The 13,116-nt window shown below is 50.5% G+C and overlaps 3 protein-coding genes across 3 annotated transcripts; 1 reads left to right on the top strand and 2 right to left on the bottom strand.

Moving 5' to 3' along the window:
- Positions 1-818: 818 nt before the first annotated feature.
- On the top strand, positions 819-5,323 carry GLOTRDRAFT_38812 (uncharacterized protein; the record flags this gene model as incomplete). Its single annotated transcript, XM_007865778.1, has 4 exons — positions 819-996; positions 1,049-1,099; positions 1,869-4,246; positions 4,301-5,323. The coding sequence occupies 4 exons, from the start codon at positions 819-821 to the stop codon at positions 5,321-5,323; spliced, it is 3,630 nt and encodes a 1,209-aa protein (XP_007863969.1).
- Positions 5,324-6,444: 1,121 nt separating this feature from the next.
- Positions 6,445-9,138, bottom strand: GLOTRDRAFT_137912 (uncharacterized protein). The gene is made up of 15 exons (XM_007866516.1): positions 8,985-9,138; positions 8,491-8,934; positions 8,374-8,436; positions 8,227-8,329; positions 8,089-8,163; positions 7,980-8,026; positions 7,776-7,926; positions 7,668-7,725; positions 7,599-7,614; positions 7,370-7,548; positions 7,302-7,308; positions 7,157-7,248; positions 7,080-7,102; positions 6,606-7,018; positions 6,445-6,553 (listed from the first exon to the last, which is right to left on the bottom strand). The coding sequence occupies exons 2-14, from the start codon at positions 8,575-8,577 to the stop codon at positions 6,606-6,608; spliced, it is 1,314 nt and encodes a 437-aa protein (XP_007864707.1). The 5' UTR covers positions 8,578-8,934; positions 8,985-9,138; the 3' UTR covers positions 6,445-6,553.
- A 3,631-nt stretch (positions 9,139-12,769) lies between these two features.
- Positions 12,770-13,116, bottom strand: GLOTRDRAFT_128008 (uncharacterized protein; the record flags this gene model as incomplete). Its single annotated transcript, XM_007866517.1, has 3 exons — positions 12,770-12,879; positions 12,934-13,050; positions 13,101-13,116. 3 exons carry the CDS (start codon positions 13,114-13,116, stop codon positions 12,770-12,772), a joined length of 243 nt encoding a protein of 80 aa, XP_007864708.1.

The raw sequence follows: 13,116 nt of genomic DNA on the forward strand, positions 1-13,116 counted from the left end.
ACCCGGAAATTCCATTGTCTAATGAGCATCCACTGCTACGTGGCGCACATTCAACCATTTGAAGTCTGAACCCTGGCACCAGCAAGGCATAAATATGAGCTTGCCTACTAAGTTTGCTTTATTAAAGCCTCTTTCCTGAGTGATGAAAGACCCTGCTCCCCTATTAGACTTTAAGTAGTGCATACTTGGAGTGGCAGCTATAAGTAGTATAAGACACAATCATGATATCAAATTTCTGACATTATTACTGCGTATACAATAGCAGTGGGCCGCCTATAGCACATGGGGAGCCCCTTGAAATAGCCTTTCGCCTCTCAATTTGCGGTCGGACGCGGTTGTGGCACCTTCGATGCGCGTGCCGAATGCGTGGAAAGGGGCACGTGACTTGCGTCCCGTAACTTATTGGGAGGATTGCATTCAGTCGTTGCGCCTCTTGCCTTCTCGCTGAAGCCGGTCCCAGGCCTGGAGCAAGCGCGAATGAAGTAGATGTAATTGTGGATGTGTGCATCCCACCGATGTTGTGGCCTGCTCCCGAGCTATATCATGGTCCCATCTGCTGATCGTACAGGGAAATTTTTAATCAATATGGAGAGCTTGGACTTTGCCAGGTAGAGGCACGCCCGCTGGCGCGCACCGAAAGCACACTATAGCGTGAATGTTCGGCACCTCGCTATAACAGGCCATAATAATAGCCCACCTTTGGCCCACCTATTCTCGTCCTGCCTCGTTGCATAGGCGTGGGTAGAGGCGCCATGATATATATCGATCTCTGGCGTACAGTGGTGCTACACCTTCAAGTGTTCTCCCAGCTGTCCACAATGTCCTTGCCCCTCTACTGGGTGACGAAGAGGTTCTTCTATCCCATCGGGAACACTGCTGCCGTCTGCCTCACGCGGGATCTCCCACCTGGGCAGTCGGCTGATGTGCTTCTCCTTGGGTGCGGCGACGCGCGGAACGTACTATACACGATCTACTATGATCTGCCCTCTCTATCGGGTGAGTACTCTGTCAATGGCCACCTTGCTTATACGCTAAAAGCCTCGCTTAGGCCGTCGTAAACTTGATTTTACCTGCTGCGACAACCAGCCTGCTATCCTAGGTGGGTTCTACAGTGTCGGTCACTAAGGATCGGCGCCTCCATAGCGCCTTAATTAGGGCGCCGCAGACCTCCAGAAAAAAATTTGAAACATAAACCTGGCCAAAATATGCGTAATCCTGCAATTTCGATTTTTTATGGATTACGTAAGCGTTCACTTTTAGGGGTGGAAATTTCAATATTACGGATTTCGCTGAGGGAATGATCCTGGAGTTGAATGGTGTATCACAAGCATCGAAAGGTGAGGTATCCTCACTCACAGAAGTCCCAGTGCCCCTTCAAGGTGACCTTACTCCAGAAATAGTGCTGTATGAGGGCGTATTATATGATTCTAGATCTCCACAAGTCAGCTCATCATGCCCTCAAGCTTACCTGACACTCTCAGTTTGCTCTCAGTATCAAGAACTGTGTAACGAGAATGGGACCTGACATAGGGGTAGTAGACCCATTATGGGTTAACTGCATTAGGGTTAGGGTGTATTACTAATTACAGCCATCAATACATATCTATATATAGTAACTCCGACGCAACTCCGCTTCAAATTCACTTTTCAGGTATGTCAAATTTTTTAATATCGGAATTTCGAGAAAGTAATCAGATAGCCTGAAAGCTAAGGGCAATCCGAGTCGATTGGCGCTGTTTTCAGGCCCATTGGAGTCTTTGCCCGGGACGAGATACCATCACGCGTTCGGCTATGCCCGAGGCGTCGGTCTTGAGCGACCGACACTGTACCCCTCGTCACTTGTGCTTATCGTGATGGCATCGTCATAGCCCGAAATATCTTGCTGTATGTCCTCATCCAGGAGAACGAACCTATCGAGAAAATCTGGAACATCTATTATCACTTCTTCATTGATGAAGCGTCTTCCAATCTCCTCACACGTTACTGCAGAGCCTTGCTTCGTTTCTCCAACACCGTCGAGGATTGGCGGATGTGCAAGTATGGATCCTGGCTGAAATTTTTGGACAGCAATACACTCTCTGAAGTTCGTCAATATTGGGAGCGATATGCTAACTTCCAGGACATCGATCCAAGCAAAGATGTTAAGCTGCGAAAACATATCAAGAAGATGGGCGCTTCCAATAATGGCAACTCTGGCTATCTCTCCACGAATATCGGCTCTGCTCGCTCCGCAGGGCCAGTGTGGAACAAGGCATTGGCTTCCATGTCAGAATTGTTTCGTCGGTATTGGAGTTCTGGTACCACCTTCCTTCACCCAGATGAAGTACAGGCTGCATCATTTATCAATCCGACCTTCGTATACTCTCTCCAGGGAGAGACGTTCGATCCTCACTACGGGACGTTCCCGCTTCAGACCTTTCACACCGCCGCCGCATTCATACCTAACTCCACTCGACCTGAGACTGTTGATCCAATGGAGACGCTCCTTCAAACGGCAAAGGCACAGTTCACTGCATGGTGCTCCTGTTTTCGGGAGGTTGTGAATGTCGCAGGCTCGCCCTCCGTGGTGATCCGGTTCTACACCGGAGATGCGCTGGCCTTCGGCTCTGGGTTATCCCATGTCGCTCAAACCGGTGACGCGGCGACACCGCACTATGCGTGTCCCTGGCAGAGCCGTCAAGTGAACCTTGACCAGCTCATTCTTACCGAAGCGCCCTCGCTCTTCGACGTCGTCGATACGTCTAACCTGACGGATGACCTGGGTTTGCTCAATCTCTTGCTTGTAGGCGAACCCCTGATGAAGAAGACTTCCGGCCGCTGTCCTGTTCTCTACACAGAGACGCTTCTACGAGCTGGGGAAGACCCACTACGCTCTCTCCCGGGTCGCTTATGTGGGGACCCACAGGTCATGGCTGTCCTTCTCGGCCTCATCCCCCGGCCCATGCTGACGGGCTTCCAGACGAATTCTCATAGCCACGAACGTCAAATACACTATGCGACGAACAACAAGGATAGCACAGCAGGGCAGTATCATGAGCGCACTTCTTGGGTCTGTCCCGTGGGAGGTGATGATTCTCGTGAAGCTTCGGCTGCTTTACACCTCCCTTCTGATACTAAAGATGCCGCCTGCCTCTTTTTTGACATTTACGATAAAATGCTGGAGTTCGAACATAATGGTCCTGCAGAATCTCTGCGGATGGCTGCACGTCAGCCACGGCAGGTTATCTTCAACGTGGTAGCGAAAGAGACGATTCGATATAATCGGGGAACGGTCGCGATGCTGCTTAGACACGCAAGGAGTCGGGTCACTTGCACCGATGAAGAATGGAGTGTAGTCATGAAGATCTTCCTGGACAAAGTGCGGGCTGACTCCTTCCGCCTGGTGGGGAAAGGCTTTATGCAAGACCTAGCTACACAGCTGTATACGTATGGCGTCTACACTGTGTGGCGTGAAGCTGGAATTGAGAGCGCGTGGAGAGCAATACCCCCAACGATCACCGAGGGCCTGTCGTCCAGCTCGGCATCTCAGGTGGCATGCCTTACACTCACCGTTCCCCGCGCCGCTTTGCAGCCATTGCTATCCCCCAACAATACGCCGCTCGAGGGTACGCCGGTGTTACTCTTACGCTTGGCTCGTGGTATCGCCCATCCGACTTTCTCTAGCATTCATGCTGTCCCAGGTCGGTTGGATGTATCTGTCGATCCACCGGTAATCAAGCAGTCACGACGCGGCCTTGACGCCGCAACCTTTGTGTTCTTGTGCTGGGTACCGATATATCTGCTCAGCCCTTCACCGTCGACGATCAGCCTGACGGTCTGGGACACACCAACTATATTGGAGCAATTGATGCCTCGACTCGGTCTATCTCTAGACCTGTACACCGCGCCCCTTACGGATAGAGCAAGAGTCCGGGTGTTAAATACTCGCCCGAATATCACTTCAGAGCCGCAAGCCACTCCGGATACCGTGCATCGACAGTCGCCATCATCTAATCCAGCGAACCGTACTAGTATCACTATCAATCTGGCTGACAATCGAATCTCTACATTGACAGGAAGACTAGACGTCTGTGCAGAAGCTACAAGGTCTAAACTCTCCGGAGGGGCGGAAGTATTGATGGAGCAGAAGGGACCATGCACTGTGGAAGTATCGATAGGTTGCTACAAGCATGTGATACCGTATCCGTTCCCGATCATAGGAGAGCGGATCAAGGGGAGGATAACTCGAAATTCTTGCTACGTCGAAGTACGTGGGTCTTGATTATCTTCCACTGTCCTTCGTCTCACCGTCCCGTCTCAGGCTATTGTCCCACCCTCGGGTCCCCTCTCCCCGGGAGGCTACTTGTATAATCCTTTCCCGGTCATCGGGAGGTCGTCCTTGGCAGCATGGGGATTGCATGCCGTCAATCTCGATAAGTCACCAGTCGTCGATGTCGGCGAAATTACCCAAATGGAATGGCTCAACTCACACGTCACCCTCCAAATGTCGGATCGTGAGAAGACGCTACGTGCGGATGGTACAGGCCATTCAGACGCCCTTATGAACGTCAAGGACAGCATACACTGCTTGATCGGTGCATTCGCGGGATTCGACAGAGATGGCCTGAGTCGTCGGGTATTCGGTTTGAGGGATCCCGGTAATGTTGGCATCCACACCCTGATTTTCATGTCAAATCTCCGGATGGACCTACAGGCATTCACGGTCGTGGCTGATGTTGCTGTCATACCGCTGCATGACATGAACATGCCGTACCTCGGAGTCGGCCTCCAGGCACTAACTGACCAAATGGATAGCACCTCTCACCGTACCCTCCGCACCATCACCACGGGCGGCATCGAAGGAGTGACTTGGAGGAAGCTGCTCCCATCTGCGGTTGAGCGTTGTCGCACTTGGGCTCACAAAGATAGCTGTGAGTACGGCAGCGAGGTATCTGCCACTGGTCGCACGAAAGTCCCAATCTCAGCAGGGATCGATCAGCCTTGCATCTGCTCTTGCGGGGAGGGTGCCAATCTGGAGTCTTTCCGGGACCTCGATGCGATCACGAGCTGGAGATATCTGAGGGCGTATGCCACACGGGCGGCCATAAGTCCCCTATTTTCCGTGTCGTATGTCGAGCCGGTGGGGTCTCAGCAAAGCAGCATAGGTAATGCGACCGGATGGCGGCAGTTTGGCTATTGCAATAATGACTGGAAGTGCAAGAAATGCGGGGGCCTCGGATCACCCACGCTCTCGACGTGCAAGGGGTGTAAAGGAGTTAAATACTGTTCTCGTGATTGCCAGAAGGCGGACTGGGAAGATCATAAGCAGTTTTGTGAACGATGAAACCTTCATTGATACTGTAGCTTACATCAAAGCAATGCGTCTGCGGAGCAGCATTGCTGACTCGTCTTGGCGCCTTGCCTCCGAGCTCGTAGAACGCAAGTGCTTCCAAGGGCGGGATACGAATAATCTAGATGCGGGAATACTTAGACGGGTGAAGTGAGTCTGACGGGTCAGGATGAATTCTGGTTCGCTCACCAGGCAATACTACGCTTGGATACACCAGATGTCGGCTGGGTAGAGCAGTGAGAAAGATCACGAGGTAGTACTATGGTGCTTGCATTAGTGGCAGCTGTAATCAGAGTATCTTTCCCAAACTGAAAATATAATCTTGGAGACGCCCTTTAGCGTACGCGGTGGCCGAGTGGTTAAGGCGAGAGACCAGAATGTGGAATAGTGGCATCGGCGTGTGCCGCGCTCGGCGGGCGGGCGCGAGGACGGCGTCGACGTCTGCAAGCTGCAGTACAACGCAGCGCCGACGTCAGGTCAGCCGCTGTGCTGCGGCGTCGACTGTACATAGGACCTCTGAGTCGTGGCAAAGTACTTAAGGCAGTACTAGTGGGCCTGCCAAAAACGTGTGCAAGACTCGACCGCGTCGGATTCGGTAGTCGTTTTACACGAGTCGCTTTGAATGGAACTTCCATTTCCACTAAGACCAAGAGGACGACGTCGAGCCAACGGTCCAAGTATAGTGAGACCCAGAAAATGTCTCAGCCGCAGTAGGACGGAAGTTGAGGTCTCTGGGAGTGCTTCTCATCCACACCAGGTCTTCATCAAACACAGATTCATGCATATGCATGTGATGGAAAGCGGTTTGGAAGTTGCATCCGCCGAAAGCGAGTCCTAGTGCCTACATGACCAGTTCCATGAAGTCCGTGGATCATACAGTACTGCTCACATGCATGATTGCAAGCTCTTCCAGAGCAGACATTGGCTTCCATAACGCGTCCATAACGCGTCTCATCCTGGGCTGAGTAAGGCTGCCTCCGTCGAGATCCAATCGGCATGGCAAGTAATGAGCCTGAGAAAAGAATCTCACTGTGATCTGAAGACACATTCAAACTTTCCAACCTATGCAGCAAAACCCGCCGTCTAGTAGCAACAGGAACTACAACGGTCCCGTTGATGATGAGTCGCCGTAATGATACGGTTGCATGTATTGTAATAATATACACAACAAACTCTTGTCCCTGCAAGGAACGAGCGCAGCATCGGGAATCGTTCATAACCCGCCTTCGAGAAGGGTCAATAGTCCAATATCATATTATTTTAATAGCATTCCTACCTAGAATCGCTCATGACTCGCACCCGATATCCCTGGCGCGCTCTCAGTGCTATACAAGGTTTGCGCCTCGTGGCCGCGCTGAGGTCTAATGGGAGGCATATGTGCCGGACACGGATAAAGATGCGGAACAGTGGACTCCGAGTCGAATGAATACTCAGAATGCTCAACTGAGGATGTCTCAGGGTCTGGGCTGTCCAGCATGGGCGGCTCATCGTCAGCGAGCTGACCAGCGCCTTTCTTCTTGGCATAAGCGCCGGCGTGGGCATAGTATGGGTCGTTCTCCGGCGCCAGCGTTGATTCCACTGCCGAAGAGCTCTCGATCAGATGCGGCTTGGAGATCGCGAGTTTTCCGAGGACGCTGCGGGGTGGCAGAATCCGTCGAGTCGTTGAGAATAGGATGGCGTTGATGGCCCCTGTAAAGCAATAGAGCCTGAGCGCCGTGGGCCTTGAGAATTGAGACCAAGGGGTGCGGACCTGAGAAAAGGTAGACCGTATCGCTTTTACAGACATTATGAGATGTCTTTTCCAAGAATATTCTCGGAATCACATACCATGCAATAGTCAGAGAGAATGAAACATTGTGGCCGGACCACTCGACAAAGCGGACCACTGCAATGGGTAATATAATGATGGTATAGGCGATCTGTGACAGCTGACTGAGCGCAACGTGCAAGATAATTATCGGACACCGCCTACCGGATACCTAGTGACGAAGCGTCTATCAGCAAGCCGAATACTTCGTGCCGTGTCTGTAGACAACTCACAAAAGCATACGCCTCGTGACAGATGCCACATATGATTCATTCATTCTGTTCCCAAGGGATCCCGATAGGGCGGGACGCACTCGGAAGCTGATATGTCTGCCTTCTACGATGAGGATCCCGCGCAAGCGTAGGAATATCAGAGCGTATAGGACGAAGCTCAGTAAAGCGGAGATAAACATCTGTAAAAAAATATTCACGATCCGTCAATGCTGTCCCATTTCGTACGTACTATCATATAGTCCAGGCTAAAGACATAGGATGTTAATGACATCTAAGAACGATGAAGCAAGAGACGCACACAAATCGCTTCGTCGCGTACAGGTCTGTTATCCAACACCAGTATCCTGAAATACCATCTGCAGCCAAATAAGCCCCCGACACATCGTCTATATCGACAGGGACGCACAGAACGGCCCGTCCTGATTACTCGAAGTAGCCGGCCCTGCAATCACTAGCGCAGCCACTGTAGACCACCCACCCACTATGGTCACGTACAGGGCGACACGAGGCACCTCCAAGCGTAAGAAGAGAACGTTGAAGGTATGAACAGCTATAATCTACAGCAAATCCGTTCCATACTTTACTAGAAGACGACGGCAGCGATACGCACCAAAGACCACAAGGCGAGACCGATGTCAGCGGCCTGCTTGATACACGCTACAACGAAAGCCGTGAGGGATGACTCCAAGGGTGATACCGTGCACCTATGAGTGTCTCACCTTGGATAGTGCAGAAATGCTCATAGGTCACCGCCATCTCATGCACCCATTTAGCATTCATAATGGAACCGACCACTTCAACAGTCCGCGTTAGGGTGGAATGTACCAAGAAAAAGTGTCTCGATGCTCTATGCATACCTTGCATAAGGTCTGAGACCATTAAGGACATGAAATAGGCCGCGACATGGGTACGGACAAAGAGATGCGGACTGGCAGAAGTGCGGGTATTGAATGCAGACAGCTACGGAGAGTTAGCACGATTCAAACCGCCTTAACGATTCTCACTGAAATGGCAGAGAGAAGGCCCAAGACTGCCACGCATGAGATCGCCGATGCAGCAATCAATATCTAGCGACGAAATAGGTGTAAGGGTGAGATCAGCCCATAGCATGACAGACTGACCACAATACCGCTCTTTTCCTGCCCGGTGTATAGAGACTTGACAACGAAATCCTTCTCGGATCGCAATTGATAAGTCATGTCTGACATAGCTTAGGAGGCAGCTCCGAGGAGAGGGTAAAGGAACGTCCTTAGGCGGCCCGCACCTATAGTCGGTACTATGAAACCCCTGCGTCAAATCAGAGGTCGTCAGTGGTAAGATACAGAAGGCCCAGCCTTAGAAGAACGAAGTGGTACGTGAGGCCGGAGAGCCAAGTCGCTAGCAAGGGGATGGGTGTGTAACCGCGCTAAACATATTGGCTCGGACAGTTCGGTGTTAGACTGAACGATAGTATACCTCGGCCCTGATGTGCCGAGTAAGGTGTCGACAGGGACCATCGTAGATGGAGATGGAACTGGTACGCCACTCAATGCCCGAGCCAATTGTTTGCCTGGTCGGCAGTCTCGCTACCATCATATGTCAAACTAGGTCAAACCCCGTGGAGATAGATAATCACCGGTGCCCACAGCCATGATACGTTCAAGACAGACACTGCGGGAGTTGCAGTATTTAGGGGGGGTGCAAAAGATTGTGGAATTCCGAGCTCTGATTTGCTGGGAATTCACCTTCCTACAATCTTTTGCCTGGCCCTAAAACCTGCAACTCCCGAGGTGAGAGCTAGCAGGCGTGCTCAATCCTACAATTCGGCCGTTCGCTCGAGCAATCGTTCGCGCTTTCGTTCGCGCCAGGAATAGCTCAAGAAGTGATGCGGGAGATGGCCGAATCATCATGTGACTTTCTCCTCCGCGCTGGTTTGGCTCGCCCGAGCTCTCTGTGTAACCCAAATGATATGGTTAGGAATGTACTACTGGGCCTGCGCCGTAGGATGGGGATTAAAATAATGATGACAGGCACTAAAAATCTGTTTGGTTACTATGTTACCGCCATATAATGAGCTTATTGCCAGTGAATAGGACACGTTGCAAAACTTTGAAGTTCGAGCCGCTCGAGGGAGCAGATGCTCGGCTCCCTTCGGCCATCTCCTTCTTGAGCTATTCCTGGCGCGAACGAAAGCGCGAACGATTGTTCGAGCGAACGGCCGAATTGCACGCCTGGCAGCACTTAGCAGCACTGCGGGAGTTGCAGTCTTTAGGGGCGGGCGAAAGATTGTACGCAAGGGAATTCCACGAGCTCTGATTGGCTGGAAATTACCTTTCGTACAATCTTCTGCCCGGCCCTAAATGCTGCAACTCCCGACTCGGAAGTGTAGGTCCATTGATGAGTCCCAGTGAAAACCGACATCAATGCGGTTCATTTACTTCCCTCGCAAACCATTTCCGGTCTTTGAGAACCTTTTGCTCCGAAATTCAAGGGAACATATTCTCACACGTTTGCCAAATTCGGTAAAATCAAAATTCAGACGCGCATCAGAAATTCCCACACTACCAAATCGACGACAACAAACTCTTTCAATGAGTCAGTCAAGGAGAGCGCGTCGAAGACTACAGTCGACTCTGTCTTAACCCATAACGGGTCGTGGAACCCGAAAGTTATGGGTTTTTGCAGACTATGGGTTACCAGAACGTGTAACATTGTGTGACTACCTAGTAAGCGTGACACACAGCCTATCCCGTATAGGCCAGACGTCGTTTACACTGGGTACATCACCCATATTGAGCATGCACAAAACTTTGAAAATAACTGGTCAAAGGTCAAATTTTTTTCATGATTGTCCATTGCACAGTCACTGAAACGAATTAGAATAATACTACTTTTGAGTGCGCAAAAATCTGATTGTGACACGGGATATGATCTTTGTTCAGCACTGTTCATTGAACTTCCATTTGTTTTGCAAGGCAACACTATGAACAAAATTTGACCTTTGTCCAGTTCCTTTCACACTTTCTCAGTGGCTCAATATGGGTATTGTACCCAGTGTTATGACAACGTTTAGATACCGAATCTTGAGTCTGGCATGGGTTATCTTTTGAAATACCACGAGAACCAAAAATTAAGGGTCCAGATGGTTTAGGTTCTCGTGGGAAGGAGACCTGTACCTTCCTAATATAGGTTGTTTTATGGGTTATGACCCTCCAAAAAGCTATGGGTTATGGGATACGGCAGACTTATGGGTTTTTACTATCTACCATGTTGGTGGAAGCCAAAAACCTATGGGTTATTACAGGTTATGGGTTATGACAGGTATGGGTTAAGACAGAGTCGACTGTATAAGAAAAACGACGACGCCTACTTACATAAGTGCGAGTTTCCTTTGGTTGACGTCACGCCGCCTTTTGAACGATGCGGAGTTCGAAAGGAGGCCCCGCCTTCTCTTCCTCTGACCGCCACCATCAATGCTTTGCTCTGTGTATTCGATGCTGTATGTACAGGTGCGAATTCTGTGTCGTTTCCAGAAACCACTCGAGTGTGCTAATTATCATTCTCGGGCCTCTGCGCGGTGCGCGTGAGTTGCCCCTATTCGCGTTGGTTAGCCCCTATTTGCGTCGGTCAGCCCGAATTCGTGCGTCTGGCCGCGCTCGTCCCTCGCGCGCTCTTTCATGCGCGAGAGATAAGTTGCCGCCCATCGAGTTGCTTTCGTGACTGACCCAGAGGATTGCGTCCAGTGATCCGGGCATGTTGCAGAAGCATACATCGAACGGTTCGTCGTCATTGCCTTCTGTCCAGTCCTCTCTTCTGATTTACATGCTCAGAGGTTCCACTATGGCACCTGTCCCGCAAACTGGGTTGTGTACTGTATGGGCAGCGCACGACATTGACGGAAGGCGGGTCAAAGTATGTATATTCTAGTATTGTATTGTACAATAGGATATTATGTATATATGCTGTTTTCGCAATAATGATTTTTAAATCTCTGAGTGAAAGGAATCCTTAAGGAGGGGAATGGATGTCAATGCATCCTGTACATTTAGATACGGAGAACCTGTCAAATGACGGGCTGAGAATGATTTTTCCATCATACATTGCCAGTCAGTGTATGGCTACATTACTCATTTGCCGTTCATTAAGATATGCAAATGGACGGGAAAGGAAGGCATTGATGTCGGTTTTCACTGGGGATGAGTGCCGCGCCCGGTTGGATTTCGGCTTTCGGGTTCGAGCTTGCGAGCTTGCGCTGTGTTGCGCGTGGTCAGGGGGGACTGCCGCGGGTGAGCCCTGACTGATAAGATGATAAGAAAATCCTCTATATTTGCTGTATTTACTTGTTGTACTGGATGCGATTGCCCTTCGGGCAACCGACCGCCTGGGGCAAGCGTGCTCATCTTCCGTTTGCTAGGATTATTTCAACATGCCCATGCATTTATGGTGCGCATCGCGATTGCGGAGTAAATATAAGGGACAGCTTGAAGTCGTACTGCGGCGTATGGCTGCCTTTTCCGTCAGCAAGACGGCAAATACTAGAACTCTCTACACTACAGCCTGAAGAGCCTGGGAAATTTCAGCTTCATTTTCGCTGTGCCAGTGGCTGAACGTCCAATACAGTAGACGATTAATATTCGTTCAGGCTGGGACCTCTGTCCATAGGTATTCCGACAACTGTGGTAGCATCTGCGGATCTCGAAACATGCAGGAAAGGAGGTGTTCCTGCGACCGGTCCCGCTCTACCAAGCCTCCACTACAGTATATATACTTACTCAGCCGTACCGGAAACGGAGTATATACCGTTCCACTTCGTCTCTTACACCCGAATTGATTGAAACCTCAAGATTATCCACTTATCCGTCCACTGGCAACACGTTGTCTTCTACTGTTGACCTTTCTGCGTGCATTCTTTCTCAAATAAACATAAATTACGTGTTTATTTCCAGCCGACCGGCGAATAAACAAACAGCCCTGCGGTGAAAACACAGGTACCCGTGGAGCTTGCTCAACTTGAAAGCAGAGCAACGACAATACCATCCATGTGGACTCGATTTTTTCCGCAGTCTGGGAGATCCGTACCCGGACTTCCAGGGAATCGGAAAATGCTGTACAGTGAACCCATCCGTTGCCGGTAACTCATTGTACGGAGCTCACCTATGCATCACGCTCGTGCGATGCCTAGAGCAAGGCGTATGCCTACGCCATACCAGCTTCAGTGACAGAGGTGAGGGCACATTAAATTGCTATAAGGCTAATACGTGGCAAGACAGACCAGTGTGCATGAGTCTTTCTAGTATACTATGATAGAGTTTTCATAAGGTGAAGACATAATCGAAAGATTCATAATATCTAGGATGGTGGCAGGGACAGTTTAGTAAGACTGCAGGCAACGAGGTACTGCGCTTACTTCTCCGAGAATAATCAATACCCGGCCCTTTCAGCTCGTAATGCCGAAAGAGTCTGGCGAGCTGCCTCTTCCTTGGCTCCAGCGGAAGTACTTGCGGAGGCATGTCCGTACTCTACCCCTCTAACTGTCGACCGGGACTGTCAAGAGCTTGGAAATTGAATAGCTCATGCGTACTTACTGTAGGCAACAGCCGTCCATATTCTCGCATGAGGCGGCCCAGAAGAGGTCACCTCCCAGGATAAAATGCCAGTTTGCTGACTGCGCTGCAAGTAGTTGTTGAGCTCCATACGCCATTCTGTCAAAGGGCCTCAGCTTCGCGACTCGATCAAATAAATTTAATCTTACGATCGACGGATGACAT

Source organism: Gloeophyllum trabeum (genome assembly GCF_000344685.1).
Source record: "Gloeophyllum trabeum ATCC 11539 unplaced genomic scaffold GLOTRscaffold_00004, whole genome shotgun sequence".
Taxonomy (NCBI): Eukaryota; Fungi; Basidiomycota; class Agaricomycetes; order Gloeophyllales; family Gloeophyllaceae; genus Gloeophyllum; species Gloeophyllum trabeum.